The sequence below is a fragment of the Rhodamnia argentea genome, chromosome 11 (assembly GCF_020921035.1).
Source record: "Rhodamnia argentea isolate NSW1041297 chromosome 11, ASM2092103v1, whole genome shotgun sequence".
Taxonomy (NCBI): domain Eukaryota; kingdom Viridiplantae; phylum Streptophyta; class Magnoliopsida; order Myrtales; family Myrtaceae; genus Rhodamnia; species Rhodamnia argentea.
Window position 1 is genome coordinate 14,583,607 of NC_063160.1, and position 17,606 is coordinate 14,601,212.

The 17,606-nt window shown below is 41.4% G+C and overlaps 3 protein-coding genes across 9 annotated transcripts; all 3 read left to right on the top strand.

Annotated features, from left to right (window-relative positions):
* Positions 1–88: 88 nt before the first annotated feature.
* Positions 89–3,545, top strand: LOC115736349 (cancer-related nucleoside-triphosphatase homolog). 6 transcript variants are annotated; one of them, XM_048272655.1, is made up of 7 exons: positions 91–207; positions 325–412; positions 517–607; positions 1,361–1,445; positions 1,939–2,095; positions 2,370–2,486; positions 3,517–3,545. In XM_048272655.1, exons 1-6 carry the CDS (start codon positions 166–168, stop codon positions 2,483–2,485), a joined length of 579 nt encoding a protein of 192 aa, XP_048128612.1. In that variant the 5' UTR covers positions 91–165; the 3' UTR covers position 2,486; positions 3,517–3,545. The 6 variants fall into 6 exon arrangements, with proteins under 6 accessions (XP_030523868.1, XP_048128613.1, XP_030523867.1 ...); XM_030668008.2 differs by lacking the exon at positions 3,517–3,545 and having other exon boundaries at positions 89–207; positions 325–416; positions 1,366–1,445; positions 2,370–2,953; XM_048272656.1 differs by lacking the exon at positions 3,517–3,545 and having other exon boundaries at positions 89–207; positions 1,939–2,106; positions 2,320–2,440.
* Positions 3,546–8,106: 4,561 nt separating this feature from the next.
* LOC115736391 (WUSCHEL-related homeobox 8-like) lies at positions 8,107–11,742 on the top strand. Of its 2 annotated transcripts, none has more exons than XM_030668084.2 (3): positions 8,107–8,569; positions 10,137–10,667; positions 11,132–11,742. In XM_030668084.2, exons 1-3 carry the CDS (start codon positions 8,272–8,274, stop codon positions 11,227–11,229), a joined length of 927 nt encoding a protein of 308 aa, XP_030523944.1. In that variant the 5' UTR covers positions 8,107–8,271; the 3' UTR covers positions 11,230–11,742. The 2 variants fall into 2 exon arrangements, with proteins under 2 accessions (XP_030523944.1, XP_030523945.1); XM_030668085.2 differs by having other exon boundaries at positions 8,108–8,569; positions 11,144–11,742.
* A 2,014-nt stretch (positions 11,743–13,756) lies between these two features.
* On the top strand, positions 13,757–16,385 carry LOC125312871. Its single transcript, XM_048272658.1, has 5 exons — positions 13,757–14,334; positions 14,862–14,946; positions 15,032–15,086; positions 15,561–15,699; positions 15,830–16,385. The coding sequence occupies exons 1-5, from the start codon at positions 14,158–14,160 to the stop codon at positions 15,965–15,967; spliced, it is 594 nt and encodes a 197-aa protein (XP_048128615.1). The 5' UTR covers positions 13,757–14,157; the 3' UTR covers positions 15,968–16,385.
* Positions 16,386–17,606: the final 1,221 nt, after the last annotated feature.

Consider the following 17,606-nt stretch of genomic DNA (forward strand, 5'->3'; position numbering starts at 1 on the left):
TATGAATCTCCGCTGACCGTTGACAGTCGAGTTCGTGGGCCATCGGGTCGGGTTTAATCCTGGCCCATGGGCCCATGGAGTGGTCATTGTGGGCTTTTCTTCGTAGAGTTCACACAGAAGACAGAAACTGGAGAGAGAGAGAGAGAGAGAGAGAGAGAACCAGCAATGGCAGCTCCTGGGAAGTGCTTGCTGGTTACAGGTCCTCCTGTAAGCTCCTTTTTACTCTCTCTCTTGCGAGGTCGTCTCTGATCTTTCTCTTAGTACGTGTTTCCGTGAAGAGGCTTCATCTCGCTTGCACTTCAATGGAAACTTTCTTCATCGCAGGGCGTGGGGAAGACGACTCTGGTAAGGAGAGTCTTCGAGTCTCTCAAGGCCTCGAATCCTCATTTGAAAATCCAGGGTTTCTATACGCGTATGTACGCTCTCTCTCTATCTCTCTCTTCCTTGTTCCAGTTACAGTGAAGATTTTTTATTGATTTGCTGGTTTACCGTGTGGGAGAGCTGATGTTGATGTAGGTGAGATAAGAGAAGGAGCAGACAGAGTTGGCTTCGAGGTGGTGACATTGGATGGCCGTACTGGTCCCCTCGCCTTTTCCACCATTTCCACGTACTCTCTCTCTCTCTCTCTCTCTTTCTCTCTCTCTCTGCTATGAAAATGAAGTGACGTAGAGTTATAGAATATTCATTTCATGGCGGGGCGGATCGATCATAGTCAGGAAATTGGATGGATTGCTACGACATATGATCATTGAGCCAGTAATTTATCGAGTTCTTGCATAGAATTCGATGCGGAACCTCGGTGAAATGGTGCTCAATTTCTGCACATTTCTTTTGATGCATTGCTGTGATTCAAAGAGAGCAGTGGTTGGTTAAATTCTGCAGCTTGAACCGATTGCATATCCAATCTCATCTGGTCCTTGATTGGAACGATGATTTGAGTCTTCATGGTCAGCAAAATGCGTGATCCTATAAGGCTATGCCCATTGCATCCTGTGATCGCTCGCACAAAGCCCCCTACTAGTAGTGACAGCACGAAGCCATTGTGAGAAGTGTTTGATTTGCCAGATGTGTTTCTTTGAATGTGAGAGAAAGAAACATCATAGCAAATGGTAATTTAAAACGCATATGCTGTTTTCCATCATCAAGAAGCTGGTTATTTTAGCGAAAGCATCAAATTGCTGAATGGTCCCTGGCCAAAAAATTAAGTGCTTAGGTAGGTTGTTTGCCTGTGCTTTGCTTGCCCTTTGGAGCATTCCACTCTCTACGTGCTAAACTTCACCATTCATCTTTGCTTCCCTTGCTGCCTGTTATGGCTTAGTTAGTGTTTCACTCTCTGCTAATGCATCTTTTGTGGTGGCAGCTCAGATTCTCTTAGATGGCCAACCGTTGGGAGGTACAAAGTAGATATAGCTTCGTTCGAGTCACTTGCTTTACCGGTGTTGCAGGTGGATATTTCATATTCTAGTTCTGTTGCCTCATGCTTTCTTGTGATTGCGATTTGAACATGTGTTTCCTGATCCTTGATGTTTCCTTGATATGGTTGACTTATATGTGTGCATTGAGCTTGTATCCTTGGCATCAAGGCAGAAAATTATTCTGAACATGTGAACTGATAAGAATTTATGAATTCCATATTAGGCAATCTCTCCATCAATTAGAGTCCAAAACTTGTTGAGGCCTGTCAAGTATATTGTTGATTTTTTTTAGGTCATCTTTACACACTGCGGTCCTACTTGTTGTGTCCAAATTTAATATGCTGTTCATATGAAGTAACAGCAATTTCCAGGCCTTTCTTGATTAGGACTGCCTGGTACTATTGATCCTCTAGAATCCTCAGTTTTGCAACATACTTCTGTTGCTCATATTGCATAGCTATTGGTTAACATTCTCGAAGGGGGCTGTTGATTGAAGCTTGAATGACAAGTTCGCTTGCATCAGGTCAAGGAAGATACCAATCTCTTCATCATTGATGAAGTTGGTAAGATGGAGCTATACAGTTCATCATTTTTCCCAGCTGTCCTGAAGGTTCTACAGTCCAATGTCCCGCTTTTGGCATCGATTCCCATTCCAAGAAACGGTCGCGACATACCCGGAGGTATGTTTCCTATTGGCAGATGCTACTCCTAGGTTGCTTCATCAGCATTCAATTTTTATCCCATAGTAAGACTGTTGAGAAGAGTACCTTCATAGCAGTAGACTGGCAATTATGGCATCATAATGCGGGACAAAAACTATACAGACATATAATGTAAGGAATAAAGTTTTTTAGAGGAGATTGATGCCTGAAAATCTTAAGTAGAATGAAAATGACATGTTAAAGTTGAAATGTTACTCTTCGGGCTCTATTAGTTAACAATGTGTCTCTGCAGTTGCACGGTTGAGGAATCATCCAGGAGCGGAAGTTTTCACCGTGAGCGCAAGTAATAGAGATGCTGTTAGAGAAGAAATATATTCCAAGCTACTCGACTTACTCCCCAAGCAATAGGTTAAGCACGAGGTTGGGGTTTCAACCCTCATCAGGCGTACCAACTTGCCTTGTGACATGCTGACGGAATGGTAATTGTCCGTTAGCCCGAGCTGGTTCAATTTTTATCTCATCTTGAAGAAGCGGATTTTTGTGCTATATAAGGTAATTCTACAAGACAGATATACTCAAGAAATCTGACAATTGCAAGAAATCTGACAATCGGTTGAATTACTCTATGAACATTGGGATTTTGTTTTATTCCCAGAACTTGCAGTATCTTAGCAGTCACTTTGTTCGACCTCCATCCCTGATGGAAGTGCAAATTGATTTACGTGCACTGTAGTCACATGGAAAGTTTTTAGATGTGGATATACCATAACATTATAAAAGTTAGTAGTCATTAAACTCTCATGCATTGTCCGGAAGGCAGGGAACCTTTTTCTTGATGGTATGTGGTCAGGAATCTCACTCGCATGAATTCATGCATGTCTGACTGGAGAAATTGCTGCACCATGCTCCATCCTATCGCATAATTATTGATGCTTCAAAGGCATGGAGATCATACTCCAGAACTTGAGTTAGAAATTGAAGAAAGGATCGCAGTTGGGAGTAATTGTTGGAGACCCTTTGAGTTTTGAAATATTCTGGTTAAATCGATTGTCAAGTTTTTGCATTTCAGTTTCTGATCTCGTCTCCAATCTTGTGTTGAAAAGGTAGTAGGATGGTAACTCTCAACATGGGTTAGTAACTCAGAAGTGATTGCAAAATACAGCTTCTCAAAGGATAGAAGCTCTAATCTTGTCCTATATTTACCCATTCTGTTCGGTTTTGATTCGACCTGGATTGCTCGTGTTAACCAAGTGCAGGATGGATCTTTACGTGATATGCAAGGATTACATCCTGGGAAGTGAGAAATTGCTCTAATCCTTTGGGCAGTCAGATTTCTTTTTCCGAATAAGCCTATTCATTTGGGACCTACAGATCCACTCTTTTTCGTATTCGAATATCAGCCCTTTGTCCTTTGTTTTTACATCGAGAATTCTTTGTAGACGAGAGATCTCAAAGGGGCTTCTTACTTCTCAAACACATACCCCTTCATTTATGTATATAGATGGAGAATTCGAAATCAAAAGGGAGAATGAAAGAATGAACGGAGGTCAAGCTAAGGTCATGCGAGGCAGTGGGTGTTCTCTACTTCCATGACTTGCTTGAAGACATTATCAATCTTAATGTGCAAACGGTTCAGTTGACGTGGCAGTTTTGGCCTTATGGAGGTTCAGTTGGATAAATTGTTATTAGCAGATGAAGAACACAGGCGGATCTCTCAGCACTGGCAGGCGATAAAATCAAATTTGTGACCTCGTGAAAAACAGGTGAGCTTCGACCAAAAAAGAAAAACAGGTGACCCTTTCATCATTGGCCAATTACCTTTTTTGTGAATTTGAATGCTAATCTTGCCAATATGTAGTTTAGAGTAAGTAAAAAACTTAGCTCCAATCCTTACGGAAAAACATTCTGTTAGGGATGACAATACATGCTTTTGAATTAGTTTATTAATGTAGATATCTCATGTAGTTAATATTGTAACGGACTAATTCAAAATTCAAACTATTTTGAATTAGTCCATTCTTATGTAGCATAAACTCTATAAATACATATACTATCCTAGAGTTAAAGGATAAGCGAAATTCATACTTACTCTTAAGGTCTAATTACTACACATTCAAACTAGTTATTGTAAACATTTAGGCGGGAGCGAATCTCTCAATTCCTGTCTTTAGAGATCTTTTAGGAAGGCAAGCATCACACCCTTGCGCTCCTAGCACAAGCTCTCGGACGCCGCCGGGGTGACGATTTATCATCAAACACAATGCTTGACGTGGGAAAAAAAAAAAAGCTGGCTGAATTCGCCATGTCGTGCTAAACTAGATGACTAGTCGACCAATTCAAAGCGAAAGCCTTTAGCATTCCCACCTGCCCGCTTCGAGCGAAAACAAGAAATTTTGAGGATCAAAGGAATCTCGCACCGGGTCCAAATGCCGTTGCTTGATTGGTTAAAGATTGACTATAAACGAAGATAAGGACAAAGTTTGGTGTTAACTTTGTTGGTTAAAATATATATAAATAAACCTCTTAAGTCTTTAAACATTATAATTATGTCACCAACTCAGAGGACTTAGAAGCATAAGACAGAATTTTTTTTTTTTTTCGGTGCGCCCGTTCGGTCCATTTGTCCTATGTGATCCGACAACGACCAATTGATGGCTTGTGTCGCAATGCGTTCTCAGTATCATAGTCCATAACCATTTGAATAAAGAGAACTATCCACTAAATTCACCAACATAAAATTACAAAGTTATTAAAATATTTAAATAGTAAATTACGCCTTTATCTAATAACTTAACGTTTTCAAAACATTTGACAATTGTTTGTCACATATTTTCTCGTTTTAGGCTCAGCCCTAAGTAAGGAGGGAGGGGACGCGTGATCAGAACGATTTGCGGTGATCTCGCAAAATCTCGCAATAACTTCTCTAAATTAAATCGCATACCATAGTAACTTGTCGAAAACGATCTCTTCTGCAAAATAATGAAAATCTGAATACAAAGAATATACGAACGAGATTAATATCCGGAGCATGCTTATGCTCCAACCCTTTAAAAAAAAAAAAAAGTGGCCATTTTTTTTTGTGGCTCATAGACTAAAGATGTTTCTTAAGTTAATGCTTTATTTATTTCGCGAAAAATGAATGTATCGAAACATATTTCCTAAAAATTATCGCTTGAAATAATTTGTCAATGAAAAAGTATCCATTATTAACAACAATAACGGGAATATTTTTTTTTCTTCCATTCTATTATTGTAAGCGATAAAACGATCATTTCTAAAAAGATATTTTCAATATCGTTCGTCTTCTCACGAAATGAACATAGCCCTAATTCATATCATAAAAACTTCTTTCTTCTTCTTTTCAAAATCAGAATGAGTGCTCAATTTGCTTAAAAAACAGGGGATGTGATTTCAGCCATAATGCCAAACTATCCCCGACTTCAAAACATCTTCCAAGCCAATGTTTCAAAGGCTCTGGTGGGAATGGCAGGGACCCACCATCGGAAGAAATCACTCTTTTGATTAGTCTTCGTGAACCTTTTTCCCCCTGCGGTCCAATGAAGCAATTCGCCCCGGGGAGGAAGGAACGTTGGAGAGATGCATGTCAATGTCGGCATTGATTATGGCGTCAAGAGGCCAAACTTAATTCGCTGTAGAACTCGGTAGCATCCGAGGAAAAAAGAGAAACCCATCATGACTTCCACCTTACAAAAGGGTGTCGAAAAGACAAATTGATGGAGCCATCAAAACTAGAGAGAGAGAGAGAGAGAGATGTGGAATTGATGCCAATTGTATATGGATGAAGCCTACTTAGTGTTGAAGATGAAGACAAATTATAAGTGAAGGTGAAGATTGATCATGCATGGAGTGATAGCCAAGTAATTTATCGTGGGGTTTGCGGCTTTTCCTAACTTGGTTAAGATAAGAATGACGCGGAAGAGACAAATTGTAGAACTTATGTATATTTCGATGTATGTGGATGTATTGACATGATGAGTGCATCTACAACACATCGTAAAATATATGAAAAATCAGGAGAAATATCTTAACATCTTAAACGGGCTATAGGTCAAGCTTTTGTGAAGAAGGCCGCGCTTGCATTTCGGATTGCATGATGCGGCTCTCGGCTTAAAAGTCTCGTTCATGTTGTCAATTACTCTAGTGTCTCCTCTGCTTGACTGTGGCTCTTTCCCTCTTTGCCTATCTCCATTCTCTAAAATAATGCTTCGAAGTACCATCATTTTCTCAAATAAAGATTTGAATGGGACCTCATTTCAAATAAGAGCACGAAATACATTCATTATCTCAAATAAGGGCATTAAGTGGACATTATTGCAAATAAGCACCCAAAGTGGCCATATCAATCTCGAATAAAGGCTTGGCCTAAGGGCATTTTAGTCTTTTACTTTTTTTTTAAATTTTTTTTCTTGTTTTTTCCATTTTTACTTTCTTTTTACTCGTGGCCGGCGGTGCCTAAATAGGACTAGGCTACGGCCACCCTTACCAGCCATAGGCGAGGGCCGGTTGTAGGCAAGTGTCGCCTCACCCAAATCCGGCAAGGGCCAACCTCGCTTATGGCAATGAGGGCGTGGGGGAGAGGAACTTCGCCGGCGATCGGCTCTCGCAGGGACACCGACGACCCCACCACATAAAGTTAAAATTGTATTTTGACAAAAATGTCATTGGTTTGCCAAAATGTTTAGCTGGCTGACGAGGATAGACCCTCATTTAAAACAGCTATGATTACTTTAGATCATTATTCGAAATCGTCATATCATCTTATGTTTGAGATACTTTGAGCTCTTATTGGAAATTAAAAAGAAAAAGAAAAAGATAGTGACGGCGTGGAGAAAGTGCACATGATGGCCAAAAAAAAAAAAAGGGAGGGTCCCACAATTCTCTCTCGTCGGGAGTGAGGGGTACTAATAGGACAAAAGACACGACCATGTTACCTTCGATTTTCCAATCGTTTTGTTCTTTGAATATTAAAAGGACATTCACGGCGCAAATATCGCATCAATTAGCGGCGTTTCTCGATACTTACGTCGTCGCATTTTACATAATTCTTAACACATTAAATTATTAAAGATCAAAATAAAAATTAATTTAGGAAAGAGTAGACGAGGAATAAAATTGTTTATGCCGAGATGTTTTTGCTATAAGAAGACCGGCTTTAATTATGTTCAATTTTTTTTTTAAGGGGACACAATTGGTCGAAATTTACAAAAATAATACCTTTTTTTTTTTCAAAATCGGTGAATTTATAGGAAACGAAACGGGCGTGAGGAAGGATCTCACATTTTCTTTACATGGAATGGCGAAACGCTTTCGTGTAGAGGCATGTGTCACACGTCGAGGAAAGCGACGATGGAAAGCGAAAATGCGGAAGACGCATGCGGCTCGGGCGGTCCTGCTAACATGCGCACATGGGTGCGCATCACATAATTCTTAGCACATTAAAGTTGGCCTCTCCATCATTTAGGTGAAACATTTTCCCACGGAGGCACGTGTCGCTCGTCAAGGAAATCGACGACGGAAAGCGAAAACGCACGAGACGCGCATGACTCGCGTGGTCCTGCTAACGCGCGCACGCACACGGGATGCGCACCGCGTAATTCTTAGCGCATTAAATTTGGCCTCTTATTAATTAGAAAAGAGTAGATGAGGAATAAAGTTATTTATATGGAGATACTCTTGCTGATAACTGATAAAGAAAATCGATTTCCGTTATACTTATTTTTCAAAAGGGTATAATTGTTCGACATATATAGAAAGAATATATATTGTTTTTTCAAAATCGGTGAATTTATAGGAAATTAAACGGGGCGTGAGGAAGGATCTCCCGGGTAAAAACACTTTCCGCGAAGGCACGTGTCGGCCGCCGAGGAAATTGACGCAAAGCAAAAAGGGGCACGAACATGCGCGGTCCTGCTAACGTGCACACATGGGGTGCTCTGTGCGCACTAGGCCCCCAAACCCAACGAACGCTCTCTAGACTTTTGTTCCACGCCTTTTCCTTTTTCCTCTCTCTCTCTCTCGCTCTCTCTGCGCTTTCTTTTATCTTCTTCCTCTTCTCCACTGATCACTGCAAATACTCTCCTCCGCAACCACCACACGCACAGGCGGCGCACGCTCGGCGCATTCCTCCCTCGTCCGCAGCGACACACTGCGCGTGCCATGACAAAAAGGCCGTGATGGAATGGGAGAAGCAGGAACAGCACCACCATCTCCATCACCAGCACCAGCACCAGCACCAGCAGCACCACCAACAGCCGCAGCAATCGAAGGAGGCTCAGCAGCAACAGCAACAGCAACAGCAACAGGGCGAGGGCATCGCCAACGGGACGGCGGGCGGGAACGGCGTGTTGTACGTGAAGGTGATGACGGACGAGCAGCTGGAGACTCTCCGGAAGCAGATCGCCGTCTACGCCGCCATCTGCGAGCAGCTCGTCGAGATGCACAAGAACCTCACCGCTCAGCAGGATCTCGCAGGTCTCCTCTCTCTCTCTCTCTCTCCCTCTCTCTCTCTCTCTCTCGGTCGGTCGCTAGCAGTAATGTTTGCGGTCTCGCGCCGTTGCTGCTTCGGGATAGGACGATCGGGGGTTGCTGATCGCCTGTACGTCGGTTCGTCGTTCCCTCTTTAGGTTAAATTACAGGGACTTACGTCGTCTATCTATTTTCTGAGATCTGCATCGGCATTCCTGTCAATTGCACGCGCACTTCGTGACTCTGCTCGAATGGCTGGAGCTGCAATTCGCCGGACATTCATGGACGGGCGTGTCCGTGCGGATTTTTTGTTAAGATAGGAAGGAGTTTGACTTGTGCTCTCCTGAATTGTCTTTCACGAAATTTGTCCTGTCTATACATATATTGTCGTTTTGTAGCGGAGTTTCTCCATTTTAGCAGAGAGTTTTGTGATATTGGAAGCAAGTATTGCTGATCAGCTAACTTTATCAGGCTTTTGGCTTTTGATGTTACTGAGGTGGTTTAGTGCGGCGACTTCTTCATTCGAGAGTGTTTCTGATGTAATTACTCCCTCCTACTCACTCAATTCTCGTACCTTTTTTTTTTTTTCAAATTCTCGTGCTTCGATGTGCCATTTCTGTGCACTTTTGGTGTCTCATGTTAAATTCACGTTCAGAGGTAACGTTTCTTCTTTTAAGAAATTGCTTGCAGTGTCATTTTTTAGACCCGTTGATCGCTCGAAAGTGAATCCTTGATTCGGTAGGAACATGCCCAGTGGCTGTTCCTTAACAACTTTTTGCTACTGACGAGGATCTCACTCTTTGTTGGCTTCTGACTTGGACAGTTGGAAGTAAGATTCGCCTTCTGTGCACTGAGTTTGATTTCCGTTTGATAGATGAGGATTGGGATGATTTCTATACCATCGGGCGCTAACTTTTCAATCCTGAACAGCTAACTAAATCTGGGATTACTCACAAGAAACAGAATATTTAGAGTCTCTCTCTCTCTCTCTCTCTCTCTGCGATTTTTGCTTTTGTCAGTGCAAATCAGTCCGTCAGTTCGTAACCATAATGATGTCCGGAAGCACCTCCATCCATAGGGTGTGAGAAATACTGATGCTTGTCTAAGTTTTAATCCATTCTTCTGCAAAAGCACATGCTATATTACAATTGATGAACTCAAAAGCATGTGCTTAAATCTTCTGCGACTCTCTTTCTCTCTATGGGATTTTTGTTTTCCTTGGTGTGGCTTCATAGTTATGATGTCTGGGAGCCTTTTTATCCATAGAGAGGAGGTCTATGAGTAATATTAATTCCGCGAAAGCACATAATATGTTATGTGTTGGTGAACACAAATTATACCATCATATTTCTGAAGGCTACACTTCTCTCTCTGCCTGCTGTCTGATATGTAATCTACTGTTTTAGCTGTGTAATAGCTGCCTAGATGACCCAAAAATTTTCTTTTTTAATGCATATTGGAGGCTCTAGCACTTCTGCACTTGATCTTTCTAACTTTCTTACATCACTGTAAAAACATCAGTTTTCCGAAGGTGAATGTAACTTTTAAGCTGACATTTTACTGGCTCCATCAGGAGTTAGGCTGGGAAATCTGTATTGTGACCCCCTGATGACAACTGCTGGTCACAAAATAACTGCCAGGCAGCGATGGACTCCAACAGCTATACAACTTCAGATTCTTGAGCGGATCTTCAATGAAGGAACTGGTACTCCAAGCAAACAGAAAATCAAAGAGATTACTACTGAACTGAGCCAGCATGGACAAATTTCAGAAACAAATGTCTATAACTGGTTCCAGAACCGGCGTGCACGATCAAAAAGGAAACTACAGAATGCAGCTGGAAACAATGCTGAATCTGAAGCTGAAGCAGAAGTTGAGTCACCAAAGGAGATGAAGACAAAACCAGAGATCTTTCAATCTCAGCAGAATTCAGTATCAAGGAATGAAGATCTGTGCTTCCAAAGCCCTGAGATTAGCTCAGATCTTCATTTTGCTGATCCACAGACCAAAGTGGAGAGCATTTTTTCTCCGGATGGCAGTTTAAGATCCAGAAATAGGAACCTAGGCCAGCTATCTTTCTATGATGCCATGTTGTCCAATCCAGGTACATACTCAGATATGCATGGTGTTACTACGGGGAATCGTCTAGATTGGTAATGATGTTATTTGATTTGATAACCTAGAACCTATCATTTCCAGACGTGCTTTCGGGCGCTATCTACGTGAAACACAATGGATTAGGAGATTTTAGCGATGATATCGGCGAAGTGTTTGTATATACATGCATTTGCTGATTATCCAATCGGAGAGATTCAGAAATTTGATATGGACAGTTATTGGGGAAGTTAATTTTTTATCGACTAGATAGAGCAGAAGTGTTCAATTGACCGTCCCGAGCTTTTCCATTCTACGTTGATCCTTATTTCATAAACATTTACTGTGAAATTTGGCTGTTCCCTGCTATCTATGTAATGATATGTGTTTCCCATCTTAATTGCAAATGTAACTGGGCACGACCCAATTTTGCCTAAGTGCATGCGGAATTGCTAATTTCTGATATGTTCCTAGTTGGTCTTGCAGGAAATGAGCATCTGGGTGGGAAGATGGAAGTACCAGGAGCCTACGGTCTGTATCATCCTGCGGAAGACTTTGGCATGAGTGGATGATGCTGATTGGTGCCGTGGATCTCTCTCTCCTACATATAGCATAACTTGCCTGCCATGCTAATGCTGATGTTTTAGCTTTTGTGGCTCGCGGCATCATAGCTAGGTTGGAGCCTAATTCTCTGCATAGTTGGATGTTCGGTTTGCTTTTGTGAAGGAACTGATTTTACTGAAGATCATACGCTAGTTGGATTAGTTTGTTTGGATTTGATGGACTAGTGTCGCGCAGATTCATTTATGGGAATGGGATGAGGGGGCTGTATATTCTACCCGAATCGCTCTGGCTCTTGCAATTCGGGACGCGGGCATTTAGATAGACCCTTGAGCTAGGCCCCCTTTTTCTTCTTTCCTAGGTCTACCTACTTTTGAAGAAGAACCTGTGAAGCTTGTGTTTCGTCTGGTTATTATACATATGCATGATGTCTTGCACCTATTCAGTTAATTGTCTTGAGCGTGCAGAATTCATTACCTTGGTGATCGACTTTGATGGTTTCGTGGCGAGGAAGCAGTTCTCTCGTTTTCATGTGGGGCCTGCGTTTTGTGTGTGATGCAAACTATGAGGAATCTCACCTCTGTGCCTTGTCGACTCGACAATGCAGAGCTTTCCTGTAACTAAGTGCAAAAGTCAATAGAACCTTTTTAAGGGCAGCCAGGTCTGGTTTTAACTCACGGTGAAGTATTTATTGTTTTCTCGTGAAACTTATTAAAAACAAATAAAAAGTTCCGATGCTCTATTAGTCGCAACGTGTTTTGAATAGTTGAGCGTTCGATAGTAATTAACGTCGAATTTTGAATTGGACCACGAGAGGAAAAAGACAATGTATGGAGCGCGCGTGACGCCATGTCTACGAACCTGTGTTCATCCAATTAAAATATGTTCTTTGGTCTCACGACAATGTATTGAGTGTGCATTGCACTTGTACACAGAAATTTAACCGAATGGGTTCGTACCTTAGTTGTATTTGTCATGACCTATTTGCACTTGTAACTAGGGAGTTAACTTCATGTACAACAATTCGTACGCAGAGCTCATAACGCTTGGTAATTTCAAATAGCACACAGCAAAACACCTCAAATTGTCCATTCGTGACAGTGTCATTCGACGAGTTGGTAATGACCTTTTGACATGTACTAATTTACTTTATGGTCTCGCATGGTTAAATATCCAAGCGTTCCAAACCTTTCATGAGAAATAGTTAGAGACCTAAAATTATCATAAATTCGGTAATCGTCACATTTCTTCACAGTTCATAAATTTAATTTGATCGGCAAGTAATTGTCCTCTTATGCCAAAATTTTTGTTTTTTTTATATCGAAAAGCGAAACATTTTATTCATGAAACGATAAATAGGATAACATGAGTCATGTGTTTCTGAAACATGAAAGATCCCATAAACATAGAGGTGGTTTTACGGTAGAGCTTTCTTGCGGAGAGACTCGGCTATCCGGTCCGCCACTTGATTTGATTCGCGTGGGCAGGAGGTCAACCGAACAGGTTTGGACCGGGCTAAGTTATCCTTGCATTCCTCCACGACGGCCTGTAGCTCCCATGGGCCCGAAGTTTGGCCCGATAAGAATGATAACCAAAGAGAAGCAATCAGAACACACGCCCACTCGCAGATCATTATTCCTCCACAGATCAGTTCCCTCTTCTTAGTACAGTAGGGCTGCACGCAGGGCGAGGGTTTCAACTTCCAGTGCCGAGGATTCTCCAACGATACAGAGTAGTTCATAAGGGGACCGATCCTGCGAATGGCTTGATTGAACCGTAGAATTACCTTCGGGATTGTAGCTGTTTCACCTGATCTGACAGCCCGAGCACCGATCCAATACGGGCACACACTCATTCGAGTCTGAAAATTGGTGACGCAGAAATCAAACGTGGGTTGGCTCTCTCTCTCTCTCTCTCCGCATCTTCAAGAAATTTTTGGTTGATTTCGCGGACATCATCGCAGACCAATCCTCAAATTTCCAGTGCAAGGCAGCCCTTCGCCCCCCCCTTGCTGCCTTCACGTCATAATCTCGCGGCATTTGTGATCTGTGAGTACTTCACCCGGTTGATGGGTTTCCGTGGTTCTTGATTGTACATTCTTTTGGTAGTTCCGGCTACGCACATCTCTCTGTTTGACGAAATGCCCCAGAGGCAGTCGGGATATGATCCTCTACTGTAGTTTCGTGGGACCTAGTTGAACCGCAACGTGCTTCCTTGTGGTGACGAAGTAAAGTGACGGCTATGTGCTGAACGGGAAAGAATTGTTCAGCTTTGATTACCACCTGGGAGCTCTCCAGCTTATTTTAGTAGATTCTTTTTGTAGTTGATTGGGCGGAGAAGAGAGCTTGATGGCAACCAAAAGATGTTTTGAGTTCATGCCGCAATGCACTCGGCAATCTAAGTTCTGACACTGGTCGGTGGGAAAATTGGTTAAGAAAGGCTTTGGGGGGTTTATACTGTTTTTTTGGTTAGGTTCTGATGAACACTTAAAGTTAATTTCATTAATGCAGCAGGATATGGGAAATCAGGTAGGAAAAACCCGGGGTTGGGAGGATTGTGCTAGATCTTTAGTACCAAATGTCAAGCGTTTCTAGTGGAAGCTTATAGGAGGAAAATTATGTTCCTGTCTGAATCACCACCTCTTATTCTAGAGAATTTGGATATCTCAAGTTTCAACTCATTCTTATATTCTGACATATCTATCTGGGTGATTGCTTTGGTCCTCATCTTCTTCATCTTTGATTTCATGTGATTTACTTGGAAATACATAGAAAGCTCTACTTTGATAGCAGACCTGACAATTTGATGCTTTTCGTTATTTCATATAGCCAAACTGTTATAAGCTTTTGTTAACATGTTGTGGACCTCTAAGGTTACAGTGTCTTTTACTCCATGCAGGTGGAACGTGAAACCATTTGACTGGTGATGAACCCACATTAATGGGAGAAAATTCATCTGCCCATGGAAAATATACGTATTTCCATGACCAGAAGTATCCCCATGAAGCAATCGACGTCCACCACATTGAGGTCCGAAGTAACGGTGCAAAGGGTGTTTTTGTCTCTCTCCTTGCTGCCACCATCGTGGGGAATGCGTTCTATCTTCTCCTCGTCAAGGTGCATCAGTGTCTAGTCAGTGTTTAGTTTAATTGGTGAAATGAAGTGCCCTTGCTCTTAATGTATTGAACCTGAATGCCTTTTAATGCTGTAGTATTGGTTATAAGTCTGTTTGATTTTTTTTGTCTTTTTTTTGTTTTTTGAGACTCTTGGGTTTGAAATCAGACTTTCATTTAATCTTAGGTACTTTAAATCTTTAAAACTGCGTGCATACTTGCACTCGAAGTCACCTTATTTGTTCCAATTCTCTTTTTAGTTTGGTGGGAAACTCAAAAGGAGTCCTTTGGTTTTGCTTAAAGCCAAACCCGACACACCTATTGTAGATGACTGTAGTTTGCAACAAAGAGTTCTGCCATCGTCTAATCAACCTATTATAGAAATATTTGAAGTTTAGAATGACTATTAGTATATCATAATTGTTCCAGTTCAGTCTAGTTGTTTTTATGTGGTATCATACTGAAGATGGATCAGTAGACTCATGATGGTTGTTCTATATTGTTATATTTCTTCTTTTGTTCATGTGACAGGAGAAATCAGTTACTCTTATTTTCTCAAGCATCCTTTTGTGGGCATTTCTAAGAAAATTGTTGCTCGGGAAACCTGTTAAGAAAGGTCAGAGGAACCCTGGTCCTGTCTACTCTCATGTGGTCTTATCGTATTGGTTTTGCATCTGACATCATTTTAATTGATAATTCAGAATCTGTGGTGATTATGCCAACTCTTGGAGTACAGCTTGAAACTGTCTATCTGAGGTACTTCTGTTTCCTGTGTACTAATATGCAATTTAATTGTGGGTTACACGAAGAATTCGTTTCTAGCTGATGACTTGAGATCTCTACCTTCTGGTGTTATATTGGATGGAAATAGTAGGTTCTAGATGCTTAACGTTTATGCTGGATCATATCAGGATTCGTGAAAATTATACGCTAGTTTAAGAGTACATGAAGTATGGTTCTAAAATGAGGAGGGTACATATGTTTGGTCGATTGTCGGAACTGAGATCAAGCAGTTACTCTGCATTTTCTCTCCTGGAAGGCTGGAACGGCAAGTGGCAGCCAATTCTTTTCATTCGTCCTCTCTTTGTGTGCGCACTTGTGAATCTAGGAATTGCGAAGAAGCATTGTCAGATCTTTAAATGCGTTGGCTGGTCATTTTGTTAAAACGGGACATATGTACCATTTAAGTACAATGTGTGCCATGTACTTATAAATTCATGTTTCAAACAGTGGCCGAATCATGCGTCAGTTTGTTCCCGTCAGCAAAATTTTAAAACCTGTGCTACAAGAATGCGTCACACCAGTCACTTGTTATTGGAGCCTGTCTTTGTTTTTGCGTGAGGAAGAAGAACTGACGCCCGTTTTCAAGGTATGACGGATCTCTTGATTGAAGTACGCAAAAAGGGCTTGAAGGAAATGGTGAATTTGTTTGGGCTTGGAGATACAATATTGATGGATGGGTTGGAAAGATATTAGAGCCTTGTCCTTGTCATTTTCAGGAACTACGTCCACCATTGAAGATGCTAATCCCAGTATGGAAAGCACTTTGTGCTGCCACTGGTGAAGTTAGCTCACATTCATACACAGAGGACGGCGGGGATGCTGATGAAGGAGGTCGATCTGAGATAAACCCGTGATGTGATTGGGCCATTTCTTTTGAAATACAGAAGCCACTCGATCCATCGCCTTAAAAGAAAGTCACGCCACAGTGACCCTGTCCAATTTGGCCGATTGAACTGTTACTTTCACTGCTTGAGATGTTCTTCGGCGCAACTGCCATCGAAGTGGTTGCTTCCATGTCTCATCGCACCCGCTTATATGTGTGTGGATGTATTTGGCATATACGTGTGATAAACCACGATCAAATCTTGTCGAAGTCTTGGTGGATGATGCCATGGGAAACCAATCGGAAGTTGAAGGTGGAACTGATGAAAATTCGATTTGTTTCCCGTGCGTGGATTGAGAAGCTTGTGGCTGATCAAACCCCGAACTCTTGGTTTGGGCATGCGAAGAGTAAAAGATTGCCGGGTTGAACTCATTCGAACTGGGTCCTTGATTCAACGATATGCGAGCATCAAGAACACGAGTCTACGTGCATATAAGTTCTACGTGCACATAGGTCCGGACTTACCTTCGGAACATTATCACTATCACGGTGGCCGTTGCTCTGTGATGCGGCCATTGTTAGAACAACCATGAACATTTGATACATAAAGTGAACGGGGAGGGACATGGGTTGCTCGGTCTGGGCTAATGTTAATTCATGAAGTTTGCCTACTTGTACACGTGAATAGCGACACACACCCGCGAACCGCGAGGCCAGCAGCTCTTTCCTCTTGCAGTAGAGAAAAAAAAATTAGTAAAGTTTACGAATGTTCATAAAGGAACATATAACCTATTTTAAATTTCTTGTGGGTTTTCTGTTTCTCATTTTTTATCATTTGTTACCTACGACGACATTGGCAATAGAGAAAAAAAAAAGAAATACAGAAAATTAAAAATAGGCTATATGTTTCTTTATGAACATCTGTGAACTTTACTAATTATATCTATATATATTTATATTTATATACGTCGGCGACCTTCGTTAATGTAATCCATTTAATTAGAAAACCGAGGGGTCCAATCGGGAATTGAGGAAAATGTGGCCTATCAGATTATGAACGGGGTACTGATAATTAAGTGAAATTTACTATAGTGAGTAATGCTTGGTTACCCATGGTAGACGAAATAAAAAATTTAACGCGCGCAACGTGGGCTTGCGATGAAGAGAAAGCGATCATTTTCGTGCAAATTATTTAAAAATGCGGCTGCTGTTCGACGTAAATATAAATTAATTTCCCAATTGCTCCCAATTTTTCCACGTTGAGTTAATTACCCTGCTAGTCGCAGAAGCACCTAACCTTCTACTAACTTGTGGGTACACCCATCTTTCGGATTTCAGTGTTGTGGACCCTAATTATCAGGAGCATCGACCTTATTTCTTTTCTTTTTTTTGGCCTTTTCTTGTTCATAACTATTTCAAAAGGAAGATTAACCCCGACTGATGGAGACCAAAAAAAGAAAAAAAATCGATGCGATATTGAACACGTGGAGAATTAAATTGTAATATATCTGGATTTCACATTCAATTCACGTGACCAATTTGTAGGTTAGGATATGTAAATCCCACGTTGGACAAAAAAATTTAAAAAGGCGAAAAAAAAAAAGTTTTTCGAAAATTTAAAAATCGAAGCTCCTAAGATTGATGTAAGAGACGTAAGAAAATGTGGAGAG